Consider the following 27,530-nt stretch of genomic DNA (forward strand, 5'->3'; position numbering starts at 1 on the left):
GTCACTCGCGCCACATAAATACAGCCGCGTAAATATAGCAAACGGAACGATGGATTCAGCCTGGATTAATAAAAGTCCAACCGGTGCATCGATTCTGCTACATTATCGACATGTTGGATCGAGAGGAAGATACATAAGGGAAACGCGCGATTCGCGCGACTGGTTCTTCCAGAGTTCGATGCACCTTCGGTTACAAGGATCGCCGATAGATTTTGCTGAATATTATGCAAAACTTCTTTCTGTAAAATCTTCGATCGTATCGATTTTATCATCGACTGAGATAAATCGGCCGGCATAACAAGAAAACGAGAAGTAGTTAACGGTATTTATCGATTCGAAAACGTTTCAAGCGCCAAGGACGAGCGAGCAGGAAATTATTTCTAAATGGATACTCGGGCCGTGAAGGAACGAACAGAACGATTTTATGCCGACGTCATTCGTGTCCCGTCATCGGACACTGATTTATCCGATCTCCAACTACTCCCTCGCCGATGAATTCGACGATACAGCGCGAAATATTCGTCCGCCGAGCTCTTGCAGCTGGTCCAATAAATCCCGAGATTTAATTTCGCGATTCCGTTCTCGTGAACGAATGTCTCTGCGCCAACGGGCAATAGAACTCTCGCCTATCCGAATCGAGATTTAATTTAGAGGCTTGGCTGGCTGGTCCACGGGCATAGTTCCCTGGAATTCTTTCCGGTAACTGCACGCAATACCGAGAATCTATACGAACCGGCTAAACAGAACCGAGCCTCGAAATTGGCTACGAGAAAAAAGAAAGGAGAAAGGTAACAGGCTCCTAACGGAGCGAATCTTTGACAGACGCTTGAAAAATGGACCAAATCGATAGCTTCTAATATTCGGCACACGGTATAGAAAGCGTCCATTGTACTTTTTAAAAATATTCGATGGAATATTCTATCGAACGAATTTTCCCCCTCCGGTGTAGCAGTGGTAGACATCGGTCCCCCACTATGCTAATAACGTAAATCACAGCGCAGTAGTCCACGAATATAAATGAATTGCCCATAATGAAGAAAGAATGTAAATCCAGTCGTTCGCGCTGCTGAATCCAAGATCAACTTTATCATTTCCACCTGTTGGTTAATCGATCGAAGCTAGGCAAACAGAGACAAATAAATACTTGCTCGAGAATGATTTTATCCTCGCCAAGGAACCTCGAATATTTCATTCCACAGCGACGAAGGCTTTTCACGTTTAACGTAACTGCTAACTAAATTTTCCTAAGGAATTAAATCTTCAACTTGCTTAGGAAATAATAAACGTGCGATATCCGCGTTAAGAAGAATTGACTCTGCTAGTCGAGGGTCGAGTTTCTATTGTTTTTGGGGTGAAAATTGGTCGGAAAAATCGTCACGCGATAAGATGCGATAGAGACAGAGGAGAAAAAAGAAGAAGAGAAGATAGAAATAGAATTAGCAACGTAACAGTACGCAGCAAGAGGAGAAAAAGTAAAAGTACGTAGGTATAGAAAAGTGAAATGCAACTGTATCGAGTATGCAAAACTAACTGTAACGGTAATGCGCGAAAATGCGAGCAACTAAAAGTACAAGTGGAAAGAAAAGGACGCCTCGGGACAACCGACATCTGGGAACGTAAAAATAGACGATAACGCTGGTTGAGCAACATAAGGGCTTAACGCCCCTGGAGCGCCGTCTCGGACGCGAAAGCGAAGCCAAGGCATCGCTCGGCGACCTCCAAACAGAAAAAAAGATCGACTAACTAACTAACTAAAACGACGCGACGGCCAGGCTTGTTTCGAGAACGTGTAACCGCAAGCAGAAGCAGAGGTTCACGGTTTCAGGTTCTAGGTCAGTCCGTGGAACCCGGGGCACGTAACAGCGGCAAGAACAGGGGCCCAAGTAAAACGGTGGGTAGCAAGAGGAGCGTTTAATGATCGTACGCCGCCACGGCTGTTATTATCATCCATTTCTGCGTTGTATCGGCGATCACATGCGCCGCGAGTCGTGATTCGTTCGTGGTTTCGTCGGGGACCCAGACGCGGAGACAGTAAGAAAGAAGAGAAAAGGAAAAGAGAAAGACAGAGTGGAAGACCGCTGGTCCCGATATCAGGATGATTTAGGGAACGCCGTGGGATTACGTGTGTTCAACGACGAGTTTCGTCGTTTCCTACGGCGATTCACGCGACCGTGTAATCACGTTACATCCTGGGGGAACAACATTGTCTAAATATATGTACGCGAGACATCGTGTGCATAACAAGACGTAGGTACGTAATCGATGAGCCGTGTATCGAAGATATCCTCGATAACCCGGCTCTCTGCTGCGTTCTCAACCCTCGTCCGTTGGACGATGATCGAATTCGATGCTCGTTACTCGGTGCAATTCGCCGAGGAAACTCTCTACTCGTATTTTAAGTGGAAATTTCACAGGCTTCCTGTATTAGAGGATAATGATTTTCCTTACGATCGATTCGATAACGAATCTATCGGTGGACTAAACGTTGAAAATGCTGAAAGAGAAGATACGACGCGATATACAGATTGTTCCGATCGGCAACTGAATCACGGCTGTGAAAAACGAATCGAAGAAAAGAGTGTGCAAGGACGCTCGTCCCTTTCGTAGTGCCAAGTCGCCTGACCACTTTGCGCCGCTTTAATTGGATTCTCTAGGAAACGAGGAGAATCTTGGATACCCTATAAATAATCGAGGATTCGTATTCCCTTCTCAGGTAACGCGGTGTCCGTAAATCTACAGGAAGCGCGTGAAAGAAACGCGATAAACCTGTGGCTCTCGTCAGGAATTGCGGTAGTCGCGATATCGTTAGATAGAAAGAATATTCACGACGAAACGACGTCTTACGCGTCGAACGACGGCTTAACTCCGATGCTCACTTTGTATATACACGAACAAACACACCGATAGACGTATCTCGCAGGTAGGAGACAGGATGATGAGGATCACTGTCCTAGAAGTATCAAAATGGAAGGAATCGACGGCGTCGAAGCCTTCGGGGCAGTATGGCTCTTTGGATCGTCTCGAACGTCGAGGCTATTCGCGGGCTAAAACGGAGTTCGTTCCATGCCCGTGGAACGAATGAACGAGGGAGAAAGAAAACCTCGGAAGAAAAGGGACGCGGGGCTAAGTAGAGGAGAAGAGAGGAACTACTCTTCTCCTTAAGAAGTAGAGAGGAAGATGGAAAGAACGGGGGGCCTTACATAGCGATTGCTGGCAGGGCCTGAAATAGACTTGAAGAATCCCCCGTAGCATCCTCGCCTCTCTTTCTTCGCCTCCTCCACCACCACCGGCACCTCCTTCTTATCCTCCTCCTCCTCCTCCTGCTCATCCTTATCCTCATCCTCCTTATACTTCTTCTAGTTCTTCTTCTTCTTCTTCTTCTTCTTCTTCTTCTTCTCCTTCTTCTCCTTCTTCTTCTTCTTCGTTCAACAACAAGCGTTGCCTACAGCTCTCGAGAGTCTTCCTTTTCTTTACTTTTATTTTCGCAAAAAAGGACCAAGAATCCCTCTCGGCTTGGCTGTGAGAAGTTGTTCCTAGCATCTCGTTCACGCAGATAGGGCCGACACGAGGGAGAAACGGAGACGAACAAGACGAAGGAGGTGGTGGAGGATCGCTTGTTTATCCAGGATCGAGCTTCTGCTTTCGTTTCACCCACCGATATATGGCCACGAACAGAAACCCCCGTAGGCATTGCCAGACCTAAGTGCACTCCACGGCACAACGACTGCATTCCCATGGGAATACGTCGCCGAGACTCCGACCTGTTAAACTGACCTGCGCCAATGCACCAGCAAAGCGTGACCCACGCAACCAAGCTACAGGGTCGAACATACTAGATTCGAGTTTAGCCGCCTGTTTATCCGCCGGTGGACAGCCATCGATTATTTTCTCTTTTTGCTTCGTCCAGTGTCTCCAAACGGATAGGCCAGCCTCGATTGTTAACAAATCGCGCGATCCTAATAAACTCGAACCTCGTGGATGCGAACGTGTTGCGATCGGGAGATACTTGGTGGTAATTTTGCAAGGAGAATAGGGTAGGAGGGAACTGTTGCGATGGATTTATGTAAAATATAACGATAGCTTGAAATAACAACCCTCGATATTTTATAATAATAGAGTACTCTAAGAATAGGAAGCACGAGAATAGTCGGTAGAACTCTAAAACTAAACGAGAGATATTTTAAGGATCCGTATAATTCTAACTGCTCCCTCGTGTAATTACTCGTCTCTGTTTACGATCGACCCGACATTGGCCTCTCGTAATAAAGCATAGCTTCGGCAATTTTGTTCCACGACGTTCCTACCTGACGCAACCGTATCGAACCTTTAAATAGACGATACGCGGCTCGTTATAAACGAACTGAAATCGGCTCGTGTATCGTTTAACATAGAGATCGCGGTGGTTTCGTGCGAGCCGCGGAGACAACGAGAAGAGGAACGCAGATCGAAAGAGACGCGGTGGGTCTCGGATGTCACGCGAGTTCCTTTTTGCCGGACTGGTCGCACACCGCGTAACAGAAATAACACGTCGCGTATAATGATCATCGATCCAGAGACGTTACAGGATATCGAATCGATCGGATACGGTCTGGACAAAGAGCAACTGAAAAACGAAGACAAAGTAGGTAGCTAAAGAAGATAAAAGAAAGACGAAGGAGAAGAAAAAGAAGAAAATTCTCCGGTCGGGATTTTGCACTCCTTGTTGGTTCTCCGGTACCGGTTGCGTATCGTAATCGAAGTAACTGGGCCTCGGTGGCGCGCGATCGTTTCCACGCGAGAAAAGCATACAATACATACAGCACGTATTCCAGAAGCAAGTGATCTCTCGCGCGAGAGAAGACGCGGTCAGAAATGAAGCCTACCTTGAGACAAGAGCCTTTTTGCTGCCGCTGAGAATACGCCGATGCCGCGAGCGTGGATCCACGACGAAAGCAACGCCAGCAAGAAATCTCTCGGCCAGACGAGATACCGCTTCACTGTGTTAAGGGGTTAATATCGGTCCGGTGCATTAAGACGGGCATCGTTCTCATAAGAGTTCTCGAATGTTTCATTCGTATCTACGCGCCGTGGTATCGTAATGGTTAGTCGCGGCGGAGGCCGAGCGCGTACATCGAAATAATTAATGTGGCGCGAGCGCGTTCGCGAAACGTGTGGACGCTTTTAAAATGGAATCCTCCTCTATCCTCGTGACCGTAGGTACGCATTAAACTCGATAAAAATACGCGGCTGGATGTATTTAAACGATTGTAAAGCGATTATGCGTTTTTCAGACGTTGAAGATACTTCCCTTAATGGGGCCCGGTCAATGCCGGCGCAGAAAAAACTAAGCACGGAAAGACCGAAGAATAAGAATAGACGGCGCCAAAGGCTTAACAAGGGAACCGGTTCAAAACCTCCTGCGCCAGTGTACACCGACTTTCATGGAGATTCCACCGAGTCACTTCGACCACCGTGCGCAATATATCGAACGCGCGTATGATTCCCGTAATACCTGGCAGGTTACAATTGCGATTGTGCGCCAGTCTCGTCCAGCAATTAGCATCCTACGTCATATCTCGATGCTGTTTGTATATAATTTTGTTTATATATAACTTGCGATAGACGTTGAATCGAACGTCCGGAGCATCGAAAGAGGGGAAAATGAAAAAGGTATTTCCAACGAGGAAACGTTGCCAACTGACGTTTCCAAGGTTCTACCAAGCCGTGATTTACATCCACGATATCCAAGTTGACTGGAATGATAATATCGTTAACGCATCCCGATCGTCGACATCGTTCACGATGGAAAACAGTGATTTTGAGGGATGGTACGTGGCGCGTTCTCGCGAACCACGCTCAGAAATGAAGTCTACCTTGAGGTCGGTGTCTTTTTGCGCCAGCTCGTCGATACAATTCCATTCAGGACGATGAACATCGTGAAGTGACGCTAAAGCGAAATTCCATCCGCTACGACTACCAACGTAAAACAAACTATACGATGGGACAACGTTATTAATAGCGTCCACCGTCAAACCATCTTCCCGCTGTCTGCTAGACAGCTTCACGCCTCGTTCTCCGTTTCCTTAACAATCCAGGCTTCGCTACTTCGTTCGTAGCTCTCCGATCTCCTAGAGATTTAATCTCGTTTCAATTCTTTCACTTTCCTTTCGTTTACGCTCTTCCTACGACGTACAGACGCACGTTGAAAAAGAAAAGAGAACACAATCGTATCTTGCGTGTTAGTTGGATCGACGTTCGTTAGATTCAAGATCGAATCGACCATCGACAATTTCCAGTTCGCCAAATCACTCGCAAATGTTCGCGCTATAAAGCGAGAACGAGCGAGAATCTACGTTTGGTGCATTGGTGGACTAAAAAGTTCGGCCGAGAGAGCACAGTTCGTGAGAGAAGAAACGTACGAGAGAGCAAAGTCGTGTCAACGAACGCACCGCGTCATCCTCTCTAACCCTCCGGCACCGACATCTATCGTGGTACCTCGTATTTTTTTCCGACCTTGTCACCTCGCAGGCTTTTTGCGCGACCAAGTCGATTACATTTCGGATCGGTTCGTATCCCCCGTCGACGTCTCGAGCTATCCCGCTCTCTCGTGCCCGCTCGTCCCTTCGTGGGCTCCGCTCGTCCTGCTCTAGGTTAGCCAGTGAATCATCTTCAACGACCCCCTCCTCTGGGATCCGGGCAGAAGACTCTTAAGGGGCCCCACAGCGCAGCGCGAGGCCAGTCCGAGAACGCGACCCTAACACTAACATCCGGTGTATTCCGAGAGTCGGAAACGGAAACGGCTGCTTGATCGATTAATCGACACACGCCACCATGAAGATCGCTCTACTGTTGCTGCTCGTCGCGGCCTTCGCCTCAGGTTGGTACACTTTCTCGACATATCAGTCGTTATCGCTCAAAATCGCTGAAAATGTACGTTCGATCTGAAAAATTCGCTTTCGAGAATCGAGAGACCAGAGAGCAGTCTAATCTGACTGTTGGAATTCGCCAGGAACAAGGTGGATCGGCAGCAAATTTCCTCGAACTTTCGACAGTTTCAGATTCAGATTTCGAATTCTGGTAGTCTCTTAATGATTCGTATCGTTGGAATAACGCCAAGTTTTTGTCCGGAGAATACCTCGACCCGCATCGATTCGTTTTCCAACTTCTCTTCTTTGTTCGATGCTTTCGTCCTCGCATTGTCGTTCCCTCGAAGAAAACGTCGACTGCGACGTCCGGTGCATTCAAACGTTGAAGAGGAAACTCGCGGTCGCTGATCACGCACGCCACTTCAAGATCACTCGTTCGTCATTCTGACTCGTTTCTTCGCGGTTCGTTATTCATGCTACGTTCGCCCAACGATTCTTTTTGTGCTCGACGGACGATACCGTGCATCCAGACTTTAATTAACGACGAGAAGTCCATCCAATGTCACGATTCTTTGCTTGTATTTTCTACATTCGAATTTTTTTCTTTGATAAATATTTCTTTCTTTTTTTTTTAATCGTCCTGGATTTTTATTTCACGTAACGCGCAATGATACTTGGCAAATTTCCACGCATTTAAACTATCGTCATCGCGATCGCTTTAATTACCATACGACTGACGCGTAATTCGTGAATGAAATCGCGGCTCATAGCGTCTAGCAGGCGTCTTCTTTCTAGAGAGCACCGGCGGCAGACGTCTCAAGGTCTTCAGGTCGTTTACCACCACCTGCGCCGCGGGCTTCACGAACCGGAGCATTTTTACGCGAAACGCACCCTTTCAATTTATCACGCGTCTTCTTTCTCAAGGCGCTTCGAATCATTTGCTTGTTCGTCTATTTCGTAACATGTGCCGTCGAAAATACTACATTCTTCTTTTCTTCGTTAAATCTTTGAAAAATCTAATACATATTTAAACGGCGAAGAAATTTTATAATTTAACGGAAATATCGGGAACATTAACGCGGTGTACGTTCCTAAAGAAATTTTAGTATAATCTCGAGGTCATTTTTGCGCGCAGATAGAGAGAACAGCTCGGACGAAGCTCGTGCGAAATTTCTAGGCTTTGTATTAGTCGTCTGCGAATTATTTGGTGGCCTGAGCCGGTCATAATTTATGAGTACAGTTAACCAAATAGACGTAGAAGGTCAATGAACTCGCACGGCATGTATCGTGCGAACATGGCACTTCTCACAAACTACAGAGTCATTCTGCGAGTCTGGCTGTAACGAACGGCGTCAATGATGTATACATATCCCAGAGGTAATAAATTAAAATCGCGATAGTAAATGATTTACGACGAGCGGCAGTGCGAGTTAAGCTGAACACAATCGACCTGTTCGATGTGACGCTGTAAGCCGATGCTATATTTTTTAATAGGAGCATTCGTAACAAATTTTACGAAGCTTAATTAACGGCAAGGGAAGGAAAGGAAACGGAAGACAATGGTAATTGATAGATCTAGATGGCTAGAATAGGCTGATTTAAAATGCTGAAAGGCTATAGAATTCGATGTGAATGGGAATGACGTTCGTTGGATACGTCGAGCGCATTTTTCTTCCGCTTCGCCACATGCATCTCCGAATTAAACGAATAAAAAGTATTTGTAATTGTTAGCAGACGTAACGGTTCGCGCGACGATGCTAAAATGGAACACCGAGTAGATTAGAATTCACAGGATGATTTTTCCCGCGTCTGGGGCTGCCATTTGTGGCCTGGTCGGAAGTCAATGGCGGAGACGTGCCTCGATGAGATAATACGAGAACAAGAAAGGAATTTCCTTTTTTATTCATCAGCTGGCTCTGTCGGGGATGGGATCGATCGATAGCTCTCTAGCATTTGAATTGGTGAAACATATGTTGATTTTCGAAAATAAACACCACGTATCAATACATAATTTTGAATTCATTTAAATAAATTTAGCCGATGTATTCAAGCATAATGAAATGCTGTAGGGACAATTATTAGGAATAAATTGCAGGAGATTGCGTGACACTTGGTAAACATTGAGCAGAAATATGTACCTTGTACACTTTCTTTCCATAATTTATCTCTGACGAATAATAATAAGTTAATCGAAATGAATTTACAGCTCAAAGGATCACAACGATCCAGTTAGACGGTGTGCAATACTTCGTGTCAAGGATGAATCCCTACAGTCCCGAACTGAATTACTTCTTGGCCTACCAGTACTGTCGTTCATTGGGCTTACAGTTGGCCTCTTTCGAGACTAAGGAAAAAGCCGATACGATGACGCAGTACTTGAAAAACGCCGGCTACGTTAAATACGACTTCTGGACATCCGGCAACAAGTTGGGCACGGATATGTTCCTCTGGATGAGCACAGGTCTTCCGTTCAATGCCACCTTCGACTACATGTTGAGGCGACCTGGCAACAGACCCGCTGACGTTCCACCCGGCACCGAACCTCAACGAGTGGCACGCGAAAGGTAATCATCAACTCGCACGTGAAACTTCCACTAAAATCAATTCATAGATTACTTCGTAACGACCTTTGGAATTAAGAACCTTATCCCACTCTCTAACCTTTCGAGATAATAGTTTGCCAGATTGGAACGAACATTCCAATCCTTTTAACGATCCCTCGTTAAAAAATCTCATCGGAATCGGAAATCACGTAAACGAGGGACACGCGCACACAGAAAGTAGCTAGCGTGACTTTTCAATTGTGAACTTTATCTCGGCGTGTAACCTTGCGAAACAATGATTTATCGGATTGGAACAAACCTCGTAACGATCCTTCGTTAAAAAAAAAAAAAAAAAGAACCCCGTCAGAACCGGAAATCACATAGACAAAAGACACGCATTCAGGAGGAAGCAAGCGTCACGTTCTGTCTACAGAACCAGGCAAATAGAAACACAGCGAAAATTCTTTCGCGCGAAGGAAGAAGACAATAGGTGGAAGATCGATTCGTCGTCACGAACGATAATTATCGGCGTCCCTTCCGCGGCGTGCACGCGTCTCCACCCGGAAACGCGTGCATCGAATCGATAAACGGGTGCCGGGTGATTTAAATTCTAATCCGGAACTTGTTCGGTTCCAGCGGTGACAGCGGCAGCGCGGACGGATGCGTGGCGATGGCAGCGCCTACGTTAGCATGGGAGGCCCAGGACTGCACCTTGGTTAAGGACTTCATCTGCGAGCAAACAAGATGCTACTACTACAACTACGGCAGCATTCCAGTCTCTGCGAATCAGGGGTAAGAGGTGAGATAATACTTGTCATAAAAATACACAAAACCGCCGAGAATAAGAGAGAGAAAATGAGATAGGCAGATAGGCTATCGGAAGAGTTCAACGTGTACCAAGGTAAATCTCGATGGCGCACGGACAAAAAAATAGAAAACGGTGGGACAAACCGATAAGATATCAGCGAAAGAGACGCGATAATTGGTCGGCCCATAGGCGTTTCTTGTAACCATGTATCTACGCCGAAGGGTTTTCAACGGCGGCGATTTTTCAAGCGCGAACGATTTTATGGTACGACGAGGCTCCTTCGTATTTCCTATGCAAATTAATCGAGCGAACGCTTCGATACGAGCGCGTATTAATCGCCGACAAGATGTCTTTGTCTCATACGTTAATTAAATAAACGGTCGTAGAGAGCCAGTGAGTCCACGGTGGCTAACGGACTGGCAGGTTTTTTTCTCCGTGCGGTTATGAGTTATGAGAACTGATAAAACGAACTGATAAATAACGCTTCACTGGATAACGTAGTCTGAATAATTGTTAAGATAGATGGTACTTGGGAAACTGTGCGACGTCCTTTGCTGTCGTTCGGACGTAAACTGCTTATCGCTCGTGACGTTCCCGAACACGAGAATACACAGCTTATAATTAATAACACATTCTCTCGCTTCTCGCAAACGTCAGACACGCGACGCATAATATACACGCACATACACACACAAATGCAAAGTACACGTCAATTTGAAAAAGCGTGGACACTACCGATTATAAATAGATATTATCGACATTTTTCAATTTCAATATTTGATCTTACTAATATTACGCTAAGCAGTGGTGCCAGACTTTTTCTACGTACTTTTGATGCTTTTAACACCATAGACGATACTAATATGAATTATCGCTAATATACGAGAGGGAATAGCATCTATTCTAAATAGTAATCCTCTCTAAAGCTATCGCTTTGCCCTCGTGAACGAGACGACAACGTTCTCCTGAAACTAGTGCGCGATTTCCAGAAATCGCAGACCCTACATAACAACCACCTCGGCGCCAGCCAGCGACGACCAGGTCGACGAGCATGAGGAAAGTAACGCCAGCAAGAACGACGAGCAGAACGAGAGCAGCATCGACGAGAAGTTAACACCGGAAGAAGAGAGCTCTGTCGACGAGAAATTACCTGAAGACCCGGTCGTTAGCAGGCTGATTACCACGGCCGTTCCCGCGTCTGACAAGCAACAGCAACCCGCCTTATCACCGTCCACGTCTTCGCCAGTAATCACCGAGGATCGCGAACAGCCTACCAACGCTGAACTGGACAACACCAGACCAGATCATCTTCCTGACATCGCGAGCCTGTTTACCGACACTCCAGGTCCACAGGCCAGAAAAGACAGCGTATTCGATGGTCTTAAGACTCGCGAAGTTCATCGTTCCTCTTTACGTTCGGCCTCCGACATGAAAGTCGAACATCGAGAGTCACCGGATTATTTCGAGACGCATAGCGAGACCGAGTCGCCAAATAACGGTTTAGAAGACGCACACACGGTCGGTCCATACGACAGCGTCCAAGATTACTACGTGAACGACCAACCAGAGGCGGCTGAATCGTCGATGATGAAGGATCAAGACGACGACAGCAGCACGATCCTGCCAGAGGCGGAACCGGCCTACAGGTACAACATCAAAGTGCGCACCAACGGCAAAGTATTAGACCCTCCGTCCAAGTAACGCTTTACAATTTAGGCATCGTCGCGTTGTTCGTTAATAAGCGAAGAGCATAGGAGATTCTCGAGGAACTAGATGTATTAATATGTACGTTATTTTAATGTTTATACAGCGGATATCAGGCACGCGTACACGCGTGCGGTCGAGCGATCCCATCGCGATCACGATGGGGCCGGTCGTTGCCATTCATCGCTCATCCATTCGTTCTGATTTCAATGAAATTTCCGGTTAGCGCTCGTCGGATTCTTTCACGCCGTTCGCAATCGTCGGGGTCTTTAGATCGACAGAAGGAAAACTTTCGAAATCAGGTTTCGTCTTAAACGGAGATGTCTCGATACCGAACGATGTTTCAAGAATGTTCGATTTGATTTGAAATTTAAACTAAGTTAATTAACGGTTAATTTGCTCGAATACATACGTAAATTTTGAAGCGAGTCTTTTCCTTCTGGCGTCGATCTCCGACGATAGCCGACATCGTTCTCGCAAGGGCATTCATTCCACCATTTCAATTCGATCCTTAATCAGTGGCACCGGCGGACATATTGCATCCGCGTGACAGGATCGGTCGCGCTCGATTCTTCTCTATCTCTTCGGCAGTCTCTTTTTATCGGATCACGTATCCATTTAGCGCTATTCGACTCGTAGACATGGTAGATGATAATAAACACGAACGTGAGGACTCATCTGCGTGGGATCTCAGGCATTAAGCTGGTACAGGAGGAAACGCACGGTGAACTACATTATCGTTGTTCTTAAGGCTAACCGAATCATCATTGGTGTAGGGTTGGGAGTCCGCCCGTGCCACGAATCTTCATGCATATCGATGTGTAATCATCTTAGTTAACGTTATTCGTACGTCTGCAAGATGAAACGTTTCGTAGCCGATCGGTTTGACCCGGATTTTCTCCTTGATAACGGTTCGAACGTCGATCTTAACCGTAATTTCAACGTTTGAACTGATATTAGAGTATTCAGGGTCTCGAAGGATGCTAAATGGAAAATGGTTACTCGAGGAACACGTACGAATCGCAACGTTTCGGTCATCCAGACATATGACAATCGGCATACGCGTAGATCAACATTCACGAGATGATTTTTCTTACTGCTACGATAGGTCATCGACGCATGGATCTTGAATATCATTGCGTAAACACGGCGCGAATGTGCAACTTGTGTAATTGAATATTAATAAAGGTACGAAACACATTCTTGTTGGTATCGTGTCGATCTTTGTCAACCTTTAACATAATTACCTTCTTAGAAATCACTTACCAACCGTTTACCACACCCTCGATGTTCAGCATTGGCACTATTTTGAATACGTAATCGTCTCGTAAACTCGCTACGTAAGGGTTGTTGCTCAACAGCGCCTCTAACGTACCATCCATCACCCATGAAGCATTGCTTTCACCCGGATGAACTCTCGATGTTAGAAATATCACTTTACGGTTCTGGAGAATAAAGAGGAAACGTGTTTCGAGATCATTCCATTGACCCTTTCACGGTGTAACATAAAAAATATAATACCATAAATTTCATATATTTTAGATGTTATTGTACGTAACGAAACTATTAAAATCGATTGTCCGTGAAAAGTTGAAAATAGGAATTTTTATCAAAAGAAATATTGACGATAAATATACGTCGAAATAAATATTTCCTAAGTCGTTCGTTCGGAATTCATCTTCGTTGTATCAGCCTGTCAAAGAGTTAAAATTTCTATGTAATAAAATCAACGCCATTCGTCATCCATCACCTAATAAAATATTCTTTTCAATTCTTCAATTGTATACATATTTCCTCTTCGAAACTCACCTGTATAGGATTGCTCTTAGAATCCAAAGACGTAATAGTCAACAGAGGATTGTTGTTTCCATTTAACGTTTCGCAAAGAGTCTCCGCTCTGAAATACGTATTCGAAGGAACTCTCCTGGTCCACTTCCAAATATTAGTCATTAACAAACTGTACGTATAAGGGAAATGGTACGCCAGATAACAAACATCGTACGCATGAGGAAAGGTGACAGTGAACGACGTAGTCAGATAATTTTTCCCCTTGGTTGGACGTTGATAACAATTCCGATAGTAGCAGATATCGGCACCTGTTCTCACCCAACCTGGCCTGCCTAACTGAGCTTCCGTCACGCTGAAGAGAATCGGTTTCATACCGAAATTGAACTGCGAGTTCGCCTTCTCGCAGTTGATGATGTTAAACGTATACGGCAGGTTCGCCTCCATGTTCGATACCTCGAAATAGAACCACTGATGCCTGGAGCCGCTGTTCACATCCGGGGTCAAGATTAGATCGTACTCTCTCGGGCCTATCTGCAAGCAAGCGGATTGGAAAGAAATGATGCAGATTTACCGCGAAACGAGAACCAACGCAAGTATCATTCTTTGGAAAATTAAATATACATTATCAGCCATAAGTACTATCGCATTTACACGTTAAATTTATTGGAAAATTCCAGCACGTTTTATTTTATTTAGTATTTTACATTATAAAGTACTCACGCTCATAAGTTTGCAGAGTATTAAGATATTAAGGAATTTAATTTCCTCAAGTAAATAAATATTTTATTCGTATTCTATATTATCGAAAACGCTAATTAATTAATATTATTAATACCATTATTTCTCAGAAAAAAGATTGTTCCGTGCAAAAAAACGAGGCGTAGATGGCAATCGAAACTGTTGAGAAAATAAATACGGTGTCCTAGTCGACCGATGTTTACAATAACGTCGTGATACTTATGGCTGGCAGTGCAAATAAGATCGAATAATATGAAATATTCATAGAGTTGTACCTGAATAACTTTCCTCAGATTCCCGCTCTCGAATCTGGACTCAAAGTGCAGCTGTTTGGTGTCGGAGCAACGTTTCCCTATCCTGTTCTCATCCCAGTTGCACAAATGATTATCAGCCGGTATTTGCTCGTCGCTGTTATTAGAAGCTAAAGCGTCAAGATCATAGACTACTTCTTGAACCAAGGTGCCACCGTGAAGACCTCGTTCCACGCACGTAAGAAGTTTCGATCGGCAGACCTTCCTGTCCTTGTTGTTCAAAGGCTCGTCCTTTCCGAGACCATCGCCACCGATCAGATCCGGGTAAGCCACCTTCACGAAACCTATCACGCTTTTCACTCTGCTTGCTATCACGCAATAGGCCTGTTGATCCGACAAATTCGAAGACATGTCGTTAAAAATTTTGATAGCCGTGTCATTATTTGACGTTTGGTTCTTTGTTATCCCTTCTTTCGTCGGATCCTTCGTGAACGTTTTTGTTTTGCTACTGCATATTCTCGTGTCTGTTGCATCGATCAATTTCTCTGTTGAAGACTTTGCTACGCAAACTTGGTTCTGTAGGTTGCCTAATTCTTTGAAGAAAGCGCCGTATCTAAACAATGAAGAGACATACAGGTTAATTAAACTTTCTTCCAGTGAAAGTTTAACCCAAAAAACTGACTGTTAAAAATATTGTCGACGTACTCGGCCAGATCCTCCTCTGATCTTTGAGAAGTGAACACACCAGCGAAGAATTTGCTCTCGTCCACTTCGTCGGCTGCATTCATATTTTTCACGTTCGTCCTTGAATTCTGACTTTCTTCTTCGTCTCCGGAATCAAGGTCACTGTACAGTCTTCCAAGAGAAGCCACGCTACAGGCCTGCGTAGAGACATTTTGCTCGTTGTAGATTACAGATGCTCGCTAAGGTTCGGTACTTAACATTTGACCTAAGACAGTTTCTTAGAAACCATTCCGGCGTCAAAGGGCAATTATACGATGTTTTATGATCCCGTGTGGCGCCTCGCAACCTTACGTTCCACTCGTTGCATCATTCTGACCGACAAAAATACGCACCTGGCTGTCGATGTCGCTGCCACTCTCGGCGCTATTCGGTCTAACATTTGCTTCAGGTAGCACGAATCTGCGAAAGAGTTCGACATAGATTTACAAGGTTATTTATAATCATGCTGCCTATTGCCGGAGGATATCTGCGCAGAAATGTACGCACAATGCACATGACACACTGGATATTCAAGATACCCAAAGTAAAATTCTCGTTTTAATATTTGGTAAATCGATACACGAATCTCTACTTCTCTTTCGATCGCTTATCTTCTACCCATTATCGTAACAAACAACATGCTTCTTCTATTATTAATAATGGATAACGTCAGATAGTTGAACCGTTATCCCAGATCAACAATAAGCTACCGTCGTGAAAGAACAATTCGAGCGTTGATCGATTTCGCGCGTCCTTGAATGTTTCGTTCACCTTGCCGGAGACATTTCGGGCACCGGCAGCTCCTTCTTCTCCAGACATTGATTGATTATTCCGCATATACGTGACAGCAACGAATCGTATGCCTTATCCTCCGGACAGTTGCTGCAAAACCGGTACAGTAGTTGCAGACCATTGTTCGTCTTGATAGCCTTTCTGCCGGCTTCTGAAACGGGCAAAAAGAAGTCCCAACGTGTAATGGCGACGTAAAACCACCGCTTGTGGATATAACGTGAACATAAATTTACATGCGATATGTTTGTTCTGCAAGAAATGGCAAATAAGTCGTAAGAAAAGATAACTAGAGCCATTCGATGTCCTAACTAAGCTATAACTAACCGGTTCAAAAATAATTACACAAGAAGAAACGACGTTTGTATACCGTAGAACTGCGTTTATACGAGCTTTTGGTTATTCGGACAATCTTTCAGTTAATACACGATTAAGTTGTTAATTAAGGCTGACATAACTCTATTTTAATTTTTTATTCTTTGCTTGTAAATCTCCCATCTTCTAACGCATAGTGGCATTTCTGTCGAAAACGAATTATATATTTATGCTTGTAAAGAATATAATCGACTTATCTGGAAGTGGTTAACGGATTAAACGAATTCCTGATTAAACAATTGAACCTATTTGTCGTGAACGCAAAATGCTTATATGAACGAGAAAACATAGATAGCGGAGGATAATCAGTGAAGTCCTGTTATTTAAACTTCAATTTGCTCGATGGATTTAAATAAATAAAAATCTAATCTAAATGTTTTGTATTTTTATTTAGGTATAACCCAAGAACACGATGGTCGGTGCTGAAAAGCGAATCATGTTAAACCATCGCACACGACTGTACGTTCTACGCCCTACAGACTCAACTTCCGGCCGGCTGTTCTCGTAATTCGCAACGCTTAAAGGTCGGCACGAATAAACTCACTTATGACGCATAAGTGCTGCAACGTGATCAAGGCGCAATTGCAAATCTTCAGTCTCATCGGGCCGTCGAATCTTTCCCATCTTTCGAAAATCCTCATCAATAGATGCACAAGGCCCACCTTCACGAATTTCGTGCAACAAAGTTCTACGAACAAAACACACGTGCTCGTGTAAGTAAGTTGTATACCGGTACTCGTTTAAATTCCGGCTAATTGCTAAAGTTCAATTCGCTGATGGGATCAGCTCGCGCGTCGCTAACGATAAACGAAAATAGTCTACGTACTGCTCGTTGTGAAATATTTGAAACACTCTAACAGCAGTCTGAGTTTCAGATGCGGCATGTAACCGACGCATACGAACGTTTTCTCCAGCGTGCTGGAGATCCCGTCCTTCACCAACACTTGAAGAGAGATTGCTGAAAACCAGTCGGATTTAAACAACTATAAACACGAAACGTTCGACAAGTTATAGATATTTCTGTGTAGAAAATATAGAAATATCTGTAAACTCTGAATTATAGAAATCTATTCATCCAGAGACAATTTACTCACAGTTTCTGGCCAGACATTTGACAGTCAACAACAACGGTAGTAGCGTTTTGCTGTTGTTGTAATGTTGCTTGAGGAGCGTGTGAAACAATTTTATCGTATTAAGCATCTTTATCTTCGACACGAACTTCTGGTCCCTTTGGGCTATCTATTTAAATAAGTTAAGTTTTATTTAGAAAATTGAAAGAAGTCGAATGAAATTGTAAAGGGAAAGACGTATTGGGAAAGATGTATTACCTGGCCCAAAAGCCAAAGCACCTCCTGCGTGAGCACTTCGCTCGAAATAGTGTCCGCGTGTTGCAGGTTAACTAAAAGCTTAACTAGAACTTGCGTGATTCCTAAATTGATCAGCTGCATCACTGCCATTCGGCTGCTGGATCCTGTAAAGGACAGCCAATTATCGTTTCAATTAACCATACGTCTTCGATGGCAATTATACGATCTAGGTTTCCAAACTTTCTACAAATCTCTACGACGTATGCTGGCAGATTTTCTTCAGAAACAATAACACCAACTCGTCGAAACTTAGAAATTGCAATTACTTGTGGCACTTTTGTTCTTGTTCCCTTTGGTCTTCCCCTTCGCGACACGGGGTGATATGCATTCGTGTAATATGCTGGCGATACTGCAGTTTATCACGTGATCCTTGCAGTTCTGTAACAAACGAACTTTATAATTCTTCCACGATTTATACTTAATGCATCTGGACTCGTTGCAATGGTAAAGGAAACGATCGAGAGATATTCGATACGCGCAGCAGGCCATGCAGATAATTATTCCTGCGATGCGTGCGTGCAATACTTAACAGAAAATGGAACGAACGGATTTCCAGTTTTGCATGCCGCAGGAAGCCCTGTCGACAAGACAGACAATGGGGACCGAGCTGGCTGATGCGACCTAACCACGCCATGTCGTGCAAAATGTTAATCGTGACATGGTTATCCGCACGCTTAATTGGATCCGCAAAGTGTCGATTAAATGTCGGGTTTCGCAAAAGCCAGGCCGTTCGGTCACGCCCCTTGAAAATCAGGAACGCGATTTCAAGTAAAAGTTCGCGCCTTCGTCTTTGATCTAAGTGGTGATCTAACAATGGGGGTTGACAAAGTTTGGCTCTATAAGATAGAAGCTTTGAGACAGCGGTTAATTAATCCTCCGCAGATAGCGTGCGTTGTTTACGCCACAAAAATTCATCGCACGTAAATTCTTTCGAAGCGAATTTTTGCGAGCGAAAATATGTTTGAACGCAGAGTTAAAAAAGCCACCCACCTCCAACGTTGTGATGAATATTTCCATCGCGCCGGAATTCTTGCGCCATAATTTCTCCAACGTGCGCTCACGCACCCGCCGATCTGCAAGATACCGATTCTTTAAACGTTTTAATACAATAGTTATAATTAGAATTTTACGAAATTTCCACGAGGAAAATCGGACCGTCTGTATTCTAAGATTATTAACGAATAGTCATTATAAATAGTCGATTCCCTGATAATGAAACAACAAAGTACGACATACTTAAATCATAGATAAATCAATGTCCGCAACCATGAATAATCGAAGGAACAGATGCGATACCAAGCATACTGGACATTGACAAAATACATGGCTCCTATTTCAGACTTGACACAAGGCCAATTGCGACCAATGCCATGAACACTATCCATAAAAAAGCTGGATGTTACACACTAAGCTGTTGGCCTGAGAAAATATCCAACCATTGGCACAACATCTTCTCCATATAATCGATCGCTATTAAATTTTTCGTGTCTCCTCTAATTGAGAGCATCGCCTGATCAGAGGTTCTTCGATTGACACGTTTATAAAGCACCGTTTACGTATTTAGGAATCGCGGGTCTCGTAAGAATGTAAATAGATACTTACATTAAACACGTGTACGAGCGTTTGGAGGAAAAAGTCAGTTGAACGGGAGCCAGCTGAAAGAACCTAAGCAAACCAACTCGCCTCTCTCACCAAGTCCGTCTCTCCGTGTTATATATTTTCTCAAATAAGAAATTGCCGCAATTCTCTCTATGAAACTACGTATTGAAAGCAACGGTAAAACGACGATGCAGAATGTTGCAATAACAAACGAAACTTTTTCCAATGGAAAGTGTCTCGTTAGCCAAACGATGACTCGGTGCAACGACACCGTTTCCACGAGCTTTCGAACGTAAAGAAATATCGATCAACGAGACAACGAGTCCTTATCAAATTGGCACGACCGCGATTCTCCCGGAGACAGTCTAACATTGTACCGTACGGTTTGGATTACGTCCAAACGATCTATCAGCATTAAAGAAAACTCTTATGTAATCGAAAGCCGGCTTTTCGAAAATAACGAGTGACGGCCAGTGTATGACGCGTGACTCTGCTTGGCACACCTGTTCGCCAATCCGCGGAATCCTTATCGTCACATCGACGCAATCGTAATCGTTTAAAAAAGAAATGGCTGCACATAGACGATGTCGGTCGCGTGTGATGGAAATTCGCATAGGTGAAACTGGGTCTAAATTCATGTACTAATGAAACGCAGCGTTTGATAATATCGTGGCATGCATGGGAATACAATTGCGAACGCAGCGTGTTTATCTGGAATACATCGCGAAAATGCTTCATCATCGTTCCTCACGATATTGTTTTCTATTTTACTCTTCGTTATTTATGACTTTCTGTCAATTTCTAATGTGCTTTAGCAGAGCGATTTACTTGCGATTATAAAAGAAAAGCTTCGGAAACGAGGATGGCAGCTGAAAACAAATTGTTACATTTTTATTTAGGAACTTTTCCTCTTGTTTGATATTAACGTTTATAAGGTAGTTCAAAGTAAATGATTTTTAGTGCGGATAATGAAGGTTCTACCGCGTATTCGAAAGAGGCCTGTATTTAAATTCGACATCCGAGTTCTTTGGTCAAGAATATGCTAATGTTCTTTATACATTTTTCTACTCTTTTTGAGCCGATCTTTTGACACGAAGGTTGTTCGTTTTACCTCGAAAGAGTTCGTGCGAACGGGAATTACCAGGGAGCCGTTTGTTAGCAACGTAAAAAGGAATTGAGAACGAAAATTCGCGAGACGGGAACGTGTCGAGTGTTGCCGCTGCTGACGAAAGGGCGGCCGTGCAAGCACCCCGACACGGTACGAATAATAAATTGTGCAAGTTTCTGGTGATTAGCCCGATGAAATAGAAGCCAACGTTCGCGGTAAAAATAGCAATTTAGCGGCACGAGGCTCCGTCTTAAAGTGTCCAATCTGTTTCGAGTCGTTTAAAACTTTGCTACCGCATTCGAAACTCGTTGCTCGGTGATCGTTCGCAATTCCGAAACGGATAAACTGGTTTACCGGTGAAACGTACTCGTTTCAAAAAAATGTTTCCCTAGAAAAAGAAAGAAAGTGCTGTCCTATTTATAGGTCGTTTAAATCCGCACGAAATCTTATTGTCGGACTTGTTAACGATGCAAAAATGTAATTTCCTGAATTGTGAAAGTCGTGAAATAAGATAAAGAGAAAATAAGAGACAATAGGTACATGTATGTGTAAGCATGGTTACCTGAAGACGTGACACGAGCATGAATCTTAGCTGCAATGTGTCTGAACGTATCGGCCTCCTGCGGCTTGGACACGCAACTTCGCAGCTTCTCCAACAACGCTTCGTTTATAGCCTCGTCCGCGCTTTTGTTGCCCGGTGACATCACACTAAACCACAAACAGCCGACAATCAAAGCTCAATTATCGGTCAGAGTAAGAGAAGAGCTACGAGCGTGAAAGGATTGCAAGTCAAACAGCACGCTTTATCTTGGCAAACCGATGTCGAACATGCAATCTCGTACTACCAAAATGCTACGCATAACAAAGGGGGGATTGCACACAGTGGCAAGCAGAACGATGCAGATCGCACTGATCGTTTCGTTTTGAAAGAAAAATATTTTATAACCATTCGACGAATTTTTATTTTCTCGCGTGTCAATCGATCGAAAAAACTTTCTCTGGGTCTGTCGTCTATTTTTATTCACACGAAATAAAATAAAACGTTGCGTCTGTTGTTCGTCTATCGACGAAAGAAAATAAAAATCATTATTATCATACTTAACTAATAGAACGTAGCGGCCCGTCCTACTGACGTCTACAATGTCCTTCGTATATCTGCGATGTAGAAACAAAAGAATCACGATTCTCTTTTCTATAAGAAAAAGAAAGAAAATGGGACAGGTACGCGAGAAACGTAGAGTCATTCACGGTATCATCAATCGACTGTCCATTGGCGTTGCGCCAATTTCTCGCGCGTAATGCGCATTAGTCTCCTTTCACGTACGCCACGCTGTTAGCCAATGTCACAGAAATGAAAATCGAACGTCGGAAAGCCTCGAATTCAAGGTTAATTAACACGGCCAAATAACAAGCGATGTTCGAAATAAATCGCGTGGATCGCGAAGAAAAAAAAAGAAAAACGTGCGAATCGCCAAAGTCGTTCGTTATCATTATGTATCGATAATTAATTGACGGCGATGGCCAATATCTATTTCCTCTCAGAACTTCCACGATACCTTCGATGACACGAGCTCTGTTCCCCCTTTCTTCTCGAATGTCAATCGCGATAGCAAACGTTGCATGTTTCTCGGGTCAATTACCGACAGTTTTAAAAATGTCAGTTATAGGATGGTAAATTCAAGTTGATCGATAAGGAAGATTCGAAAGTCTGGAATCACGAATGTTTGCATTAGAAGAAAGTCAAAGGTATCGTGGAACTAGCCAGTCTTCTATGATTCTATAAGCAACAGGATTTAAATAAAGCTACGATAAAAAATACAGGTAACGAATGAATCGCGAGTTGTAATTCAATTAATAAATTGTTTGGAAATACCCGTCGACCACCTGTATTTTTTATGACAACTATCCGTCCACGTTCAAGAAGACACATTGTACAGAGTAATTAGTTTCCTACGATATATACGGACCAATTATTGTCAACGATTTTATTGGACATTCGCGACAACATTATAATTTATTTGGCCGGAATCGTATCGCTATCCATGCCAATATTTTGCAATTAACCTTGCGAGACCAGCCAACCGGCAATGAATCGCATTCTACCGGAACGTTTCGCTATTGTTTCTATCAAACAACCATTCCTTCCTCTTTCAATAAGATGATATTTCTCAAGGAAAATTGGAACTTGCTACTAAACGATTCTCCGATGTAGTGGTAGTAGAAATAATACGTACGTGTAACGTACGATGAATGTAGGAAGTATTCGCATAAAGAACAATCTATGAAACTCTGGATTCTCAAGCGACTTTTATAAAATAACGAGCTTCTATATTTTTGGACATCGCTAGAACACATATCGTATAACAAATTTCTGATAACACGTTTTTATTCCTATCCTTCGACTGTAATTTCCAATAACGCTACAATTTGTGCGAAAACTATTTGTTATTAGACCGATAATTTATTTCTCTTGCACGTCGATTTTACAGACTTCTGACAAGACATATACACGTACGAACTGATCCTCTTATACAAATTGACCAAGGAACCATAATTTTACGAAATACTGTTTAAAACCTATCGGTAGACAAGTACTTCCTGTATCCATCGTATACGAACGAAAAGAAGCGTATAGCGAAGTGTGCATCGAAGCGTCTGCAAATGTGCGTTCGGAACGGGAACCGGAAACCTGACGCAGAGCGACGAGCACACGCACGAAACGCGGGGACAGGCGTTTTTGTTAGTGTGATGGCGATTTTTACTCTTCGTCCTGGGCGTCCTGCGCGTCTCCATCAGCCTCGTGGTTTCTCTCCATCGGCCGCTGGTTCTCCTTGTCACACTTCTCCGATGCACTTTTCATTTCTTCCTCTCGACGAAGCTCCCCGCTCTTTTACCTCCCTTTAATCGGAAGGAAAGACAAGAAAAGAGTCGTCGAGACACGACACAACAACCAACGAAATAAAACAGCTGATTTATTTAATCGACGAACGTTCAAAACGATATTGATCGTTTTATTATCGAAACGCGGCTTCGCGATGAAACTCAAACGAGTTTTATTTTACTCGATGTTGTCAGCAAATCTTCTGTTTCTTTGTTTCCTTCTTGATACGAGTTAACGAAGGGGCGTATGATTTTTTAAAAAATAGTAACGCGCAGTCACATTTTATTCTCCAGACTCGAAGATGTCCAGTGATTTGAACCAGGTATTGCAGAAAGAAACAAGGATTCCGGTCAATGTTTTCCGTGAAATTCGCGAAACGATCCACGCGCTTTGCCACTCCGAGGCGGTTTGACGTTTCGCGCTGCCAAAACTATGTTTAAAAGCATAGCACGCACGCACGAGGCGGCTCTATTTATAGTGACGACCGCTTTCCGAAAACCGCGCCCCTTTTCTCATATTTTCGATTCCACCCTCCTCGATCGCACCCTTCGATCATTAAGCGGTGCATCATTGAACCTCGTGTCCTGAGGCGTGGAACAAAACACGTTTCTACACGGTCATCGCAGACAATTGAGCTTCAGTAGATAATAACGTTTTATCGCTGATTCAATAAGATTCGATAGATTCACTTCACTTTCATACACACTTTGCAATTGATAAAAATGCGAAGAATACAAAATTCGCTAAATTGTGTAATTCACTTTGTTATGTAAATTGAAGCGGAGAATATTTTCGGGATTTTTTCAAGCAGATCACAGCGAGCATTGTTTCGAAATTGGCAGATTTCAACGCGCACATAATATGTGGAAAGAGGGTTTGCAGATGACGCGACGATGAAAGATGGCAGGAACGAAATTTGCTTGCCAAAAGATGGATAATGTCTCCAAGCTTCCATCAGTGTTTTGTAAAGATCATCAGTTTATTAAGACGCGAGACAGTAAATTATGAGCAGCAGGTGACTTTGTACTTCGAGAAGCGAAGTATTTATGGCGCAAGTATATCGGAACGATACAAGAAAATTTTCAAACGCCATCGGAGATCCTTAAATAAATCGGTATAATACGCGTTAAGACAAAGTCACCGAAAATAATTATGAACAAGTTTCTCACAATTTCGTGGAGATATTTCCCGGCGAACATAGCGAAGATCTGCTTGTCTGGCGAATTTTCATTTCGGGCTAAAGTCTGTCGAAATCAAGTACATCTATCGTAAATTCTATCACTTAAAATCCAACGATGACAAAACGAATAAAAAGCACGAAGAAGCACAAATACAGTTCGATGATTCGATAGACGATTCATTGACCTAACCTTTTACCCTCTCGGAACTAACCTTTACCTGTTAGAAACAAACCGTTAGAAACTTATTTTTCCCTTTTCACGGTCTCGAATCTAATAAATCTACGACGACACAAAAAGATCGGCACGAAAATTCTCGACAAAATGCCACTGTTCGTCGTCGAGAGCAAAAATCGTTTGAAAAACAGCTGGTCAAGAGCAATATCGTGCAACGACACCGTTGGGTTATTAATAGTATGTAATTCCAGTGAACTCACGCTCGACGAGAAAACCGGGAAAAACCAAGGAAACGAAGGAAACAAAAGCGGAAAACCAGAAGAGGAGACGGAATATCGGAGGAAGTGTCGGCGAGGATAATCTTCGTCAACGAGCAACACGCACGATTTATCACGCAGCAAGGTGGTGGTTGGTCGAGAACACGACTCGGTGCTTTAACCTCGCCTTCGAACACGATTCGAAGAACCACCGGCAACGAAGGGGTTGCCACCGATGATGGTGGTTGCCGAACGACCGTCACGGAAGCTGACGCGAAAGCAGGTGTATGCGGCACTTGTTGATAAACACGATAGCTCCCGCGGATTGATTAGTGCCCGTGCGAACTTTCACGAGCGCAGTCGACGCCTCACGAGCTCTCTTCCTATCGATTTCCGAAAAGGCGCTTTCTTTCAAACTGGTCCATCGGCTGCTCCCTCGTGGTTCGCGCCGACATCTCTTTAATGCTCAAAATATTTCTATATATTTGTTCTTAGTCGTGTATTTTTATAGGATTTCGTTATCGGTTGAGTAATTTAGATGAAACGAAAATTTTCTTAAAGTATTATTAAAAATGTCCGAGTTTTTATGTCACTTTAGGTTCTCGTACTTATTACTTGCGTTCGTATTTATATTTATCTTTCTTAACGATTGCATCGAGGCTAATTTTTATTGCTTAACTGCGGAAATTTATAGAAATTCATATTTCTATAAGCACGCTGAAAATGTAAGATTTAGAAAGAAACTTTTATAACAAATATTTCGACATTTTATATACTTTTACACCATTGAATTATTCGTGAATGCATAAAAATCGACAGTTTATCGCAGTATCGTTCGAATAACATATCAATCTGTCAAATTTTATTTCTGTTTACTTGACGTTGGCGCGATCAAAGCATTCACAAAAATCGCCTAGTCGTTCTCAGCGATATATTAGCCATATCTTTATAATACGTGTTTTAATTACAAAACGTGTCGTTTTTATTGCTACACGGAGTCGTCGCTTTAAGCTGCTCGAATAAATAAAATAAACGCTGTGTGACTGAAGGACGTCTATCGTGCGATAGATTGCATTTAACGATTTCGAATGAACGTTTCGATCGATTGAAACGTATGAAACGCCTGTTTTAAATAATGTAACCTAGCGAAGCATGACTTTTAGATGTACAATACGTACCTCGAAACGTCAGCGTGACATTTATCCTCGTCGTGTTTACTCCCTTGATTGTCAATGCTGCACTTCTCGCTTCTGAGCCTCACCATCGGAAGTTGTCTTTTGCATTTTCGGCTAACCACTCTCGAGAGCCATCCTTCGGGAGCCATACTAGGACCGAGTCACGGTGAAGTTAAGCACTTCCGATTTCGCAAGTTCCGTCGAACGACCATGATTAAGCGATGATGAATCCCAACTCACTCCACGATTTTCCTAACGAAATTGTCACGCGTAATTAAGAAACTAGGTTACTTGCAAACTTTAACGAAAATGTCAAAAATTCTTTCGGCACGAATACCATGAAGTGCATCTCGAATTTCACGTCGACGTATAATTATCGCTTTCTCGCTTTAAATAACGTACCACGTTACGTACATGCTTTCTCAGAGACTTTGATTTTCATTAATTATATTTTTATTTATCCCGTAATTAGTCGAATTTATGCATTGCAAGTATTGAATTCGCGCATAACCTTGGGGAGAAATTCGATGCGATGATCCGAATCGAAGAAACGGAACGGTAACGGACACGGCAACATTAGAAATGTAAATTCGGGTGTCAAAGTCGCCAGGCCACACCCTTCATTCATATTCTAAACGGCAATTTGCCAACGTTAACCGGTTCATGTATGACTATCCTTCCACGATCTCGTCTTAGTCCTTCTAATCGAAACAGTAAATAAACCTCGCGTTATAATACATCCTGTGCTCGATATATGCATGTACTATATAGAAACCTGTTACCAAACGTGATACGTTTCGATGAATTCGCTATTTTCGTTTGTAGCTTTCAGGCATGTTATTCATAAGTTCGTATCTTAACCTCGATAAAACAACGTTGTCATAACTCTACCTACCGTAATGACAAACTCGTGAAACACACGCGAGATCATTTCGTGGAAAACGAGATTTTTTCAAGATTTGGTCAGATCTTGTATTGTCCTGAGTTATTTGGCAGGCTAACTAACAAAGATCGTTGATAGCGTCATATTAATCGATTTATCCTGGATCCTCGGGCAACGTCGAAAATATTTCGATCATTATAGAGCGCTTACGTCGTCGAAAAAAAGAATCACGAGCAAGTATCCCGTTGATCGTGACGAAGGACCGAGGTGAAACGACAGAAGAGCTATGCGTAGGAGCAAAGGAAAAAAACAATCACGGATGATATTCGACAGGGTGGGGG

The 27,530-nt window shown here is 43.3% G+C and overlaps 2 protein-coding genes and 1 long non-coding RNA gene across 9 annotated transcripts in view; 1 reads left to right on the forward strand and 2 right to left on the reverse strand.

Annotated features, from left to right (window-relative positions):
* The window catches only part of LOC126919720 (cytosolic carboxypeptidase 1-like), a 32,797-nt gene extending 6,327 nt beyond the window's left edge, over nt 1-26,470 (reverse strand). For 3 of the 6 annotated variants that reach the window (XM_050729244.1, XM_050729243.1, XM_050729242.1), the window contains exons 1-14: nt 26,310-26,470; nt 21,201-21,346; nt 18,922-19,004; nt 18,198-18,309; nt 17,893-18,035; nt 17,659-17,803; nt 17,391-17,522; nt 17,109-17,252; nt 16,172-16,343; nt 15,754-15,820; nt 15,383-15,558; nt 14,702-15,290; nt 13,710-14,219; nt 13,167-13,345 (exon numbers count right to left, since the gene is read on the reverse strand). In XM_050729244.1, coding sequence (XP_050585201.1) covers nt 13,167-13,345; nt 13,710-14,219; nt 14,702-15,290; nt 15,383-15,558; nt 15,754-15,820; nt 16,172-16,343; nt 17,109-17,252; nt 17,391-17,522; nt 17,659-17,803; nt 17,893-18,035; nt 18,198-18,309; nt 18,922-19,004; nt 21,201-21,346; nt 26,310-26,455 — 2,744 coding nt within the window. In that variant the 5' untranslated portion in view covers nt 26,456-26,470. Of the gene's footprint in view, nt 1-13,166; nt 13,346-13,709; nt 14,220-14,701; nt 15,291-15,382; nt 15,559-15,753; nt 15,821-16,171; nt 16,344-17,108; nt 17,253-17,390; nt 17,523-17,658; nt 17,804-17,892; nt 18,036-18,197; nt 18,310-18,921; nt 19,005-21,200; nt 21,347-23,327; nt 25,461-26,309 lie in introns of those variants that run through there. The other 3 variants (XM_050729246.1, XM_050729247.1, XM_050729248.1) reach the window with 3 other exon arrangements.
* On the forward strand, nt 6,147-13,100 carry LOC126919759 (uncharacterized). Of its 2 annotated transcripts, none has more exons than XM_050729344.1 (4): nt 6,147-6,856; nt 9,052-9,409; nt 10,025-10,180; nt 11,186-13,100. In XM_050729344.1, the coding sequence occupies exons 1-4, from the start codon at nt 6,811-6,813 to the stop codon at nt 11,895-11,897; spliced, it is 1,272 nt and encodes a 423-aa protein (XP_050585301.1). In that variant the 5' UTR covers nt 6,147-6,810; the 3' UTR covers nt 11,898-13,100. The 2 variants fall into 2 exon arrangements, with proteins under 2 accessions (XP_050585301.1, XP_050585302.1); XM_050729345.1 differs by having other exon boundaries at nt 6,151-6,856; nt 10,025-10,187; nt 11,186-11,342.
* LOC126919805 (uncharacterized) lies at nt 9,307-10,029 on the reverse strand. The gene is made up of 2 exons (XR_007711768.1): nt 9,507-10,029; nt 9,307-9,439 (listed from the first exon to the last, which is right to left on the reverse strand). It is a non-coding gene; the product is annotated as an uncharacterized LOC126919805 (long non-coding RNA).
* Nucleotides 26,471-27,530: the final 1,060 nt, after the last annotated feature.

This window comes from Bombus affinis, chromosome 8 (assembly GCF_024516045.1).
Source record: "Bombus affinis isolate iyBomAffi1 chromosome 8, iyBomAffi1.2, whole genome shotgun sequence".
NCBI lineage: Eukaryota > Metazoa > Arthropoda > Insecta > Hymenoptera > Apidae > Bombus > Bombus affinis.

Bases quoted from the DNA above. Each gene is read 5' to 3' on its own strand.
- LOC126919759 (XM_050729344.1), top strand. From the start codon at position 6,811: ATGAAGATCGCTCTACTGTTGCTGCTCGTCGCGGCCTTCGCCTCAG. The intron at 9,410-10,024 runs GTAATCATCAAC...GTTCGGTTCCAG, and splicing joins CAACGAGTGGCACGCGAAAG to CGGTGACAGCGGCAGCGCGG. The intron at 10,181-11,185 runs GTAAGAGGTGAG...CGCGATTTCCAG, and splicing joins CCAGTCTCTGCGAATCAGGG to AAATCGCAGACCCTACATAA.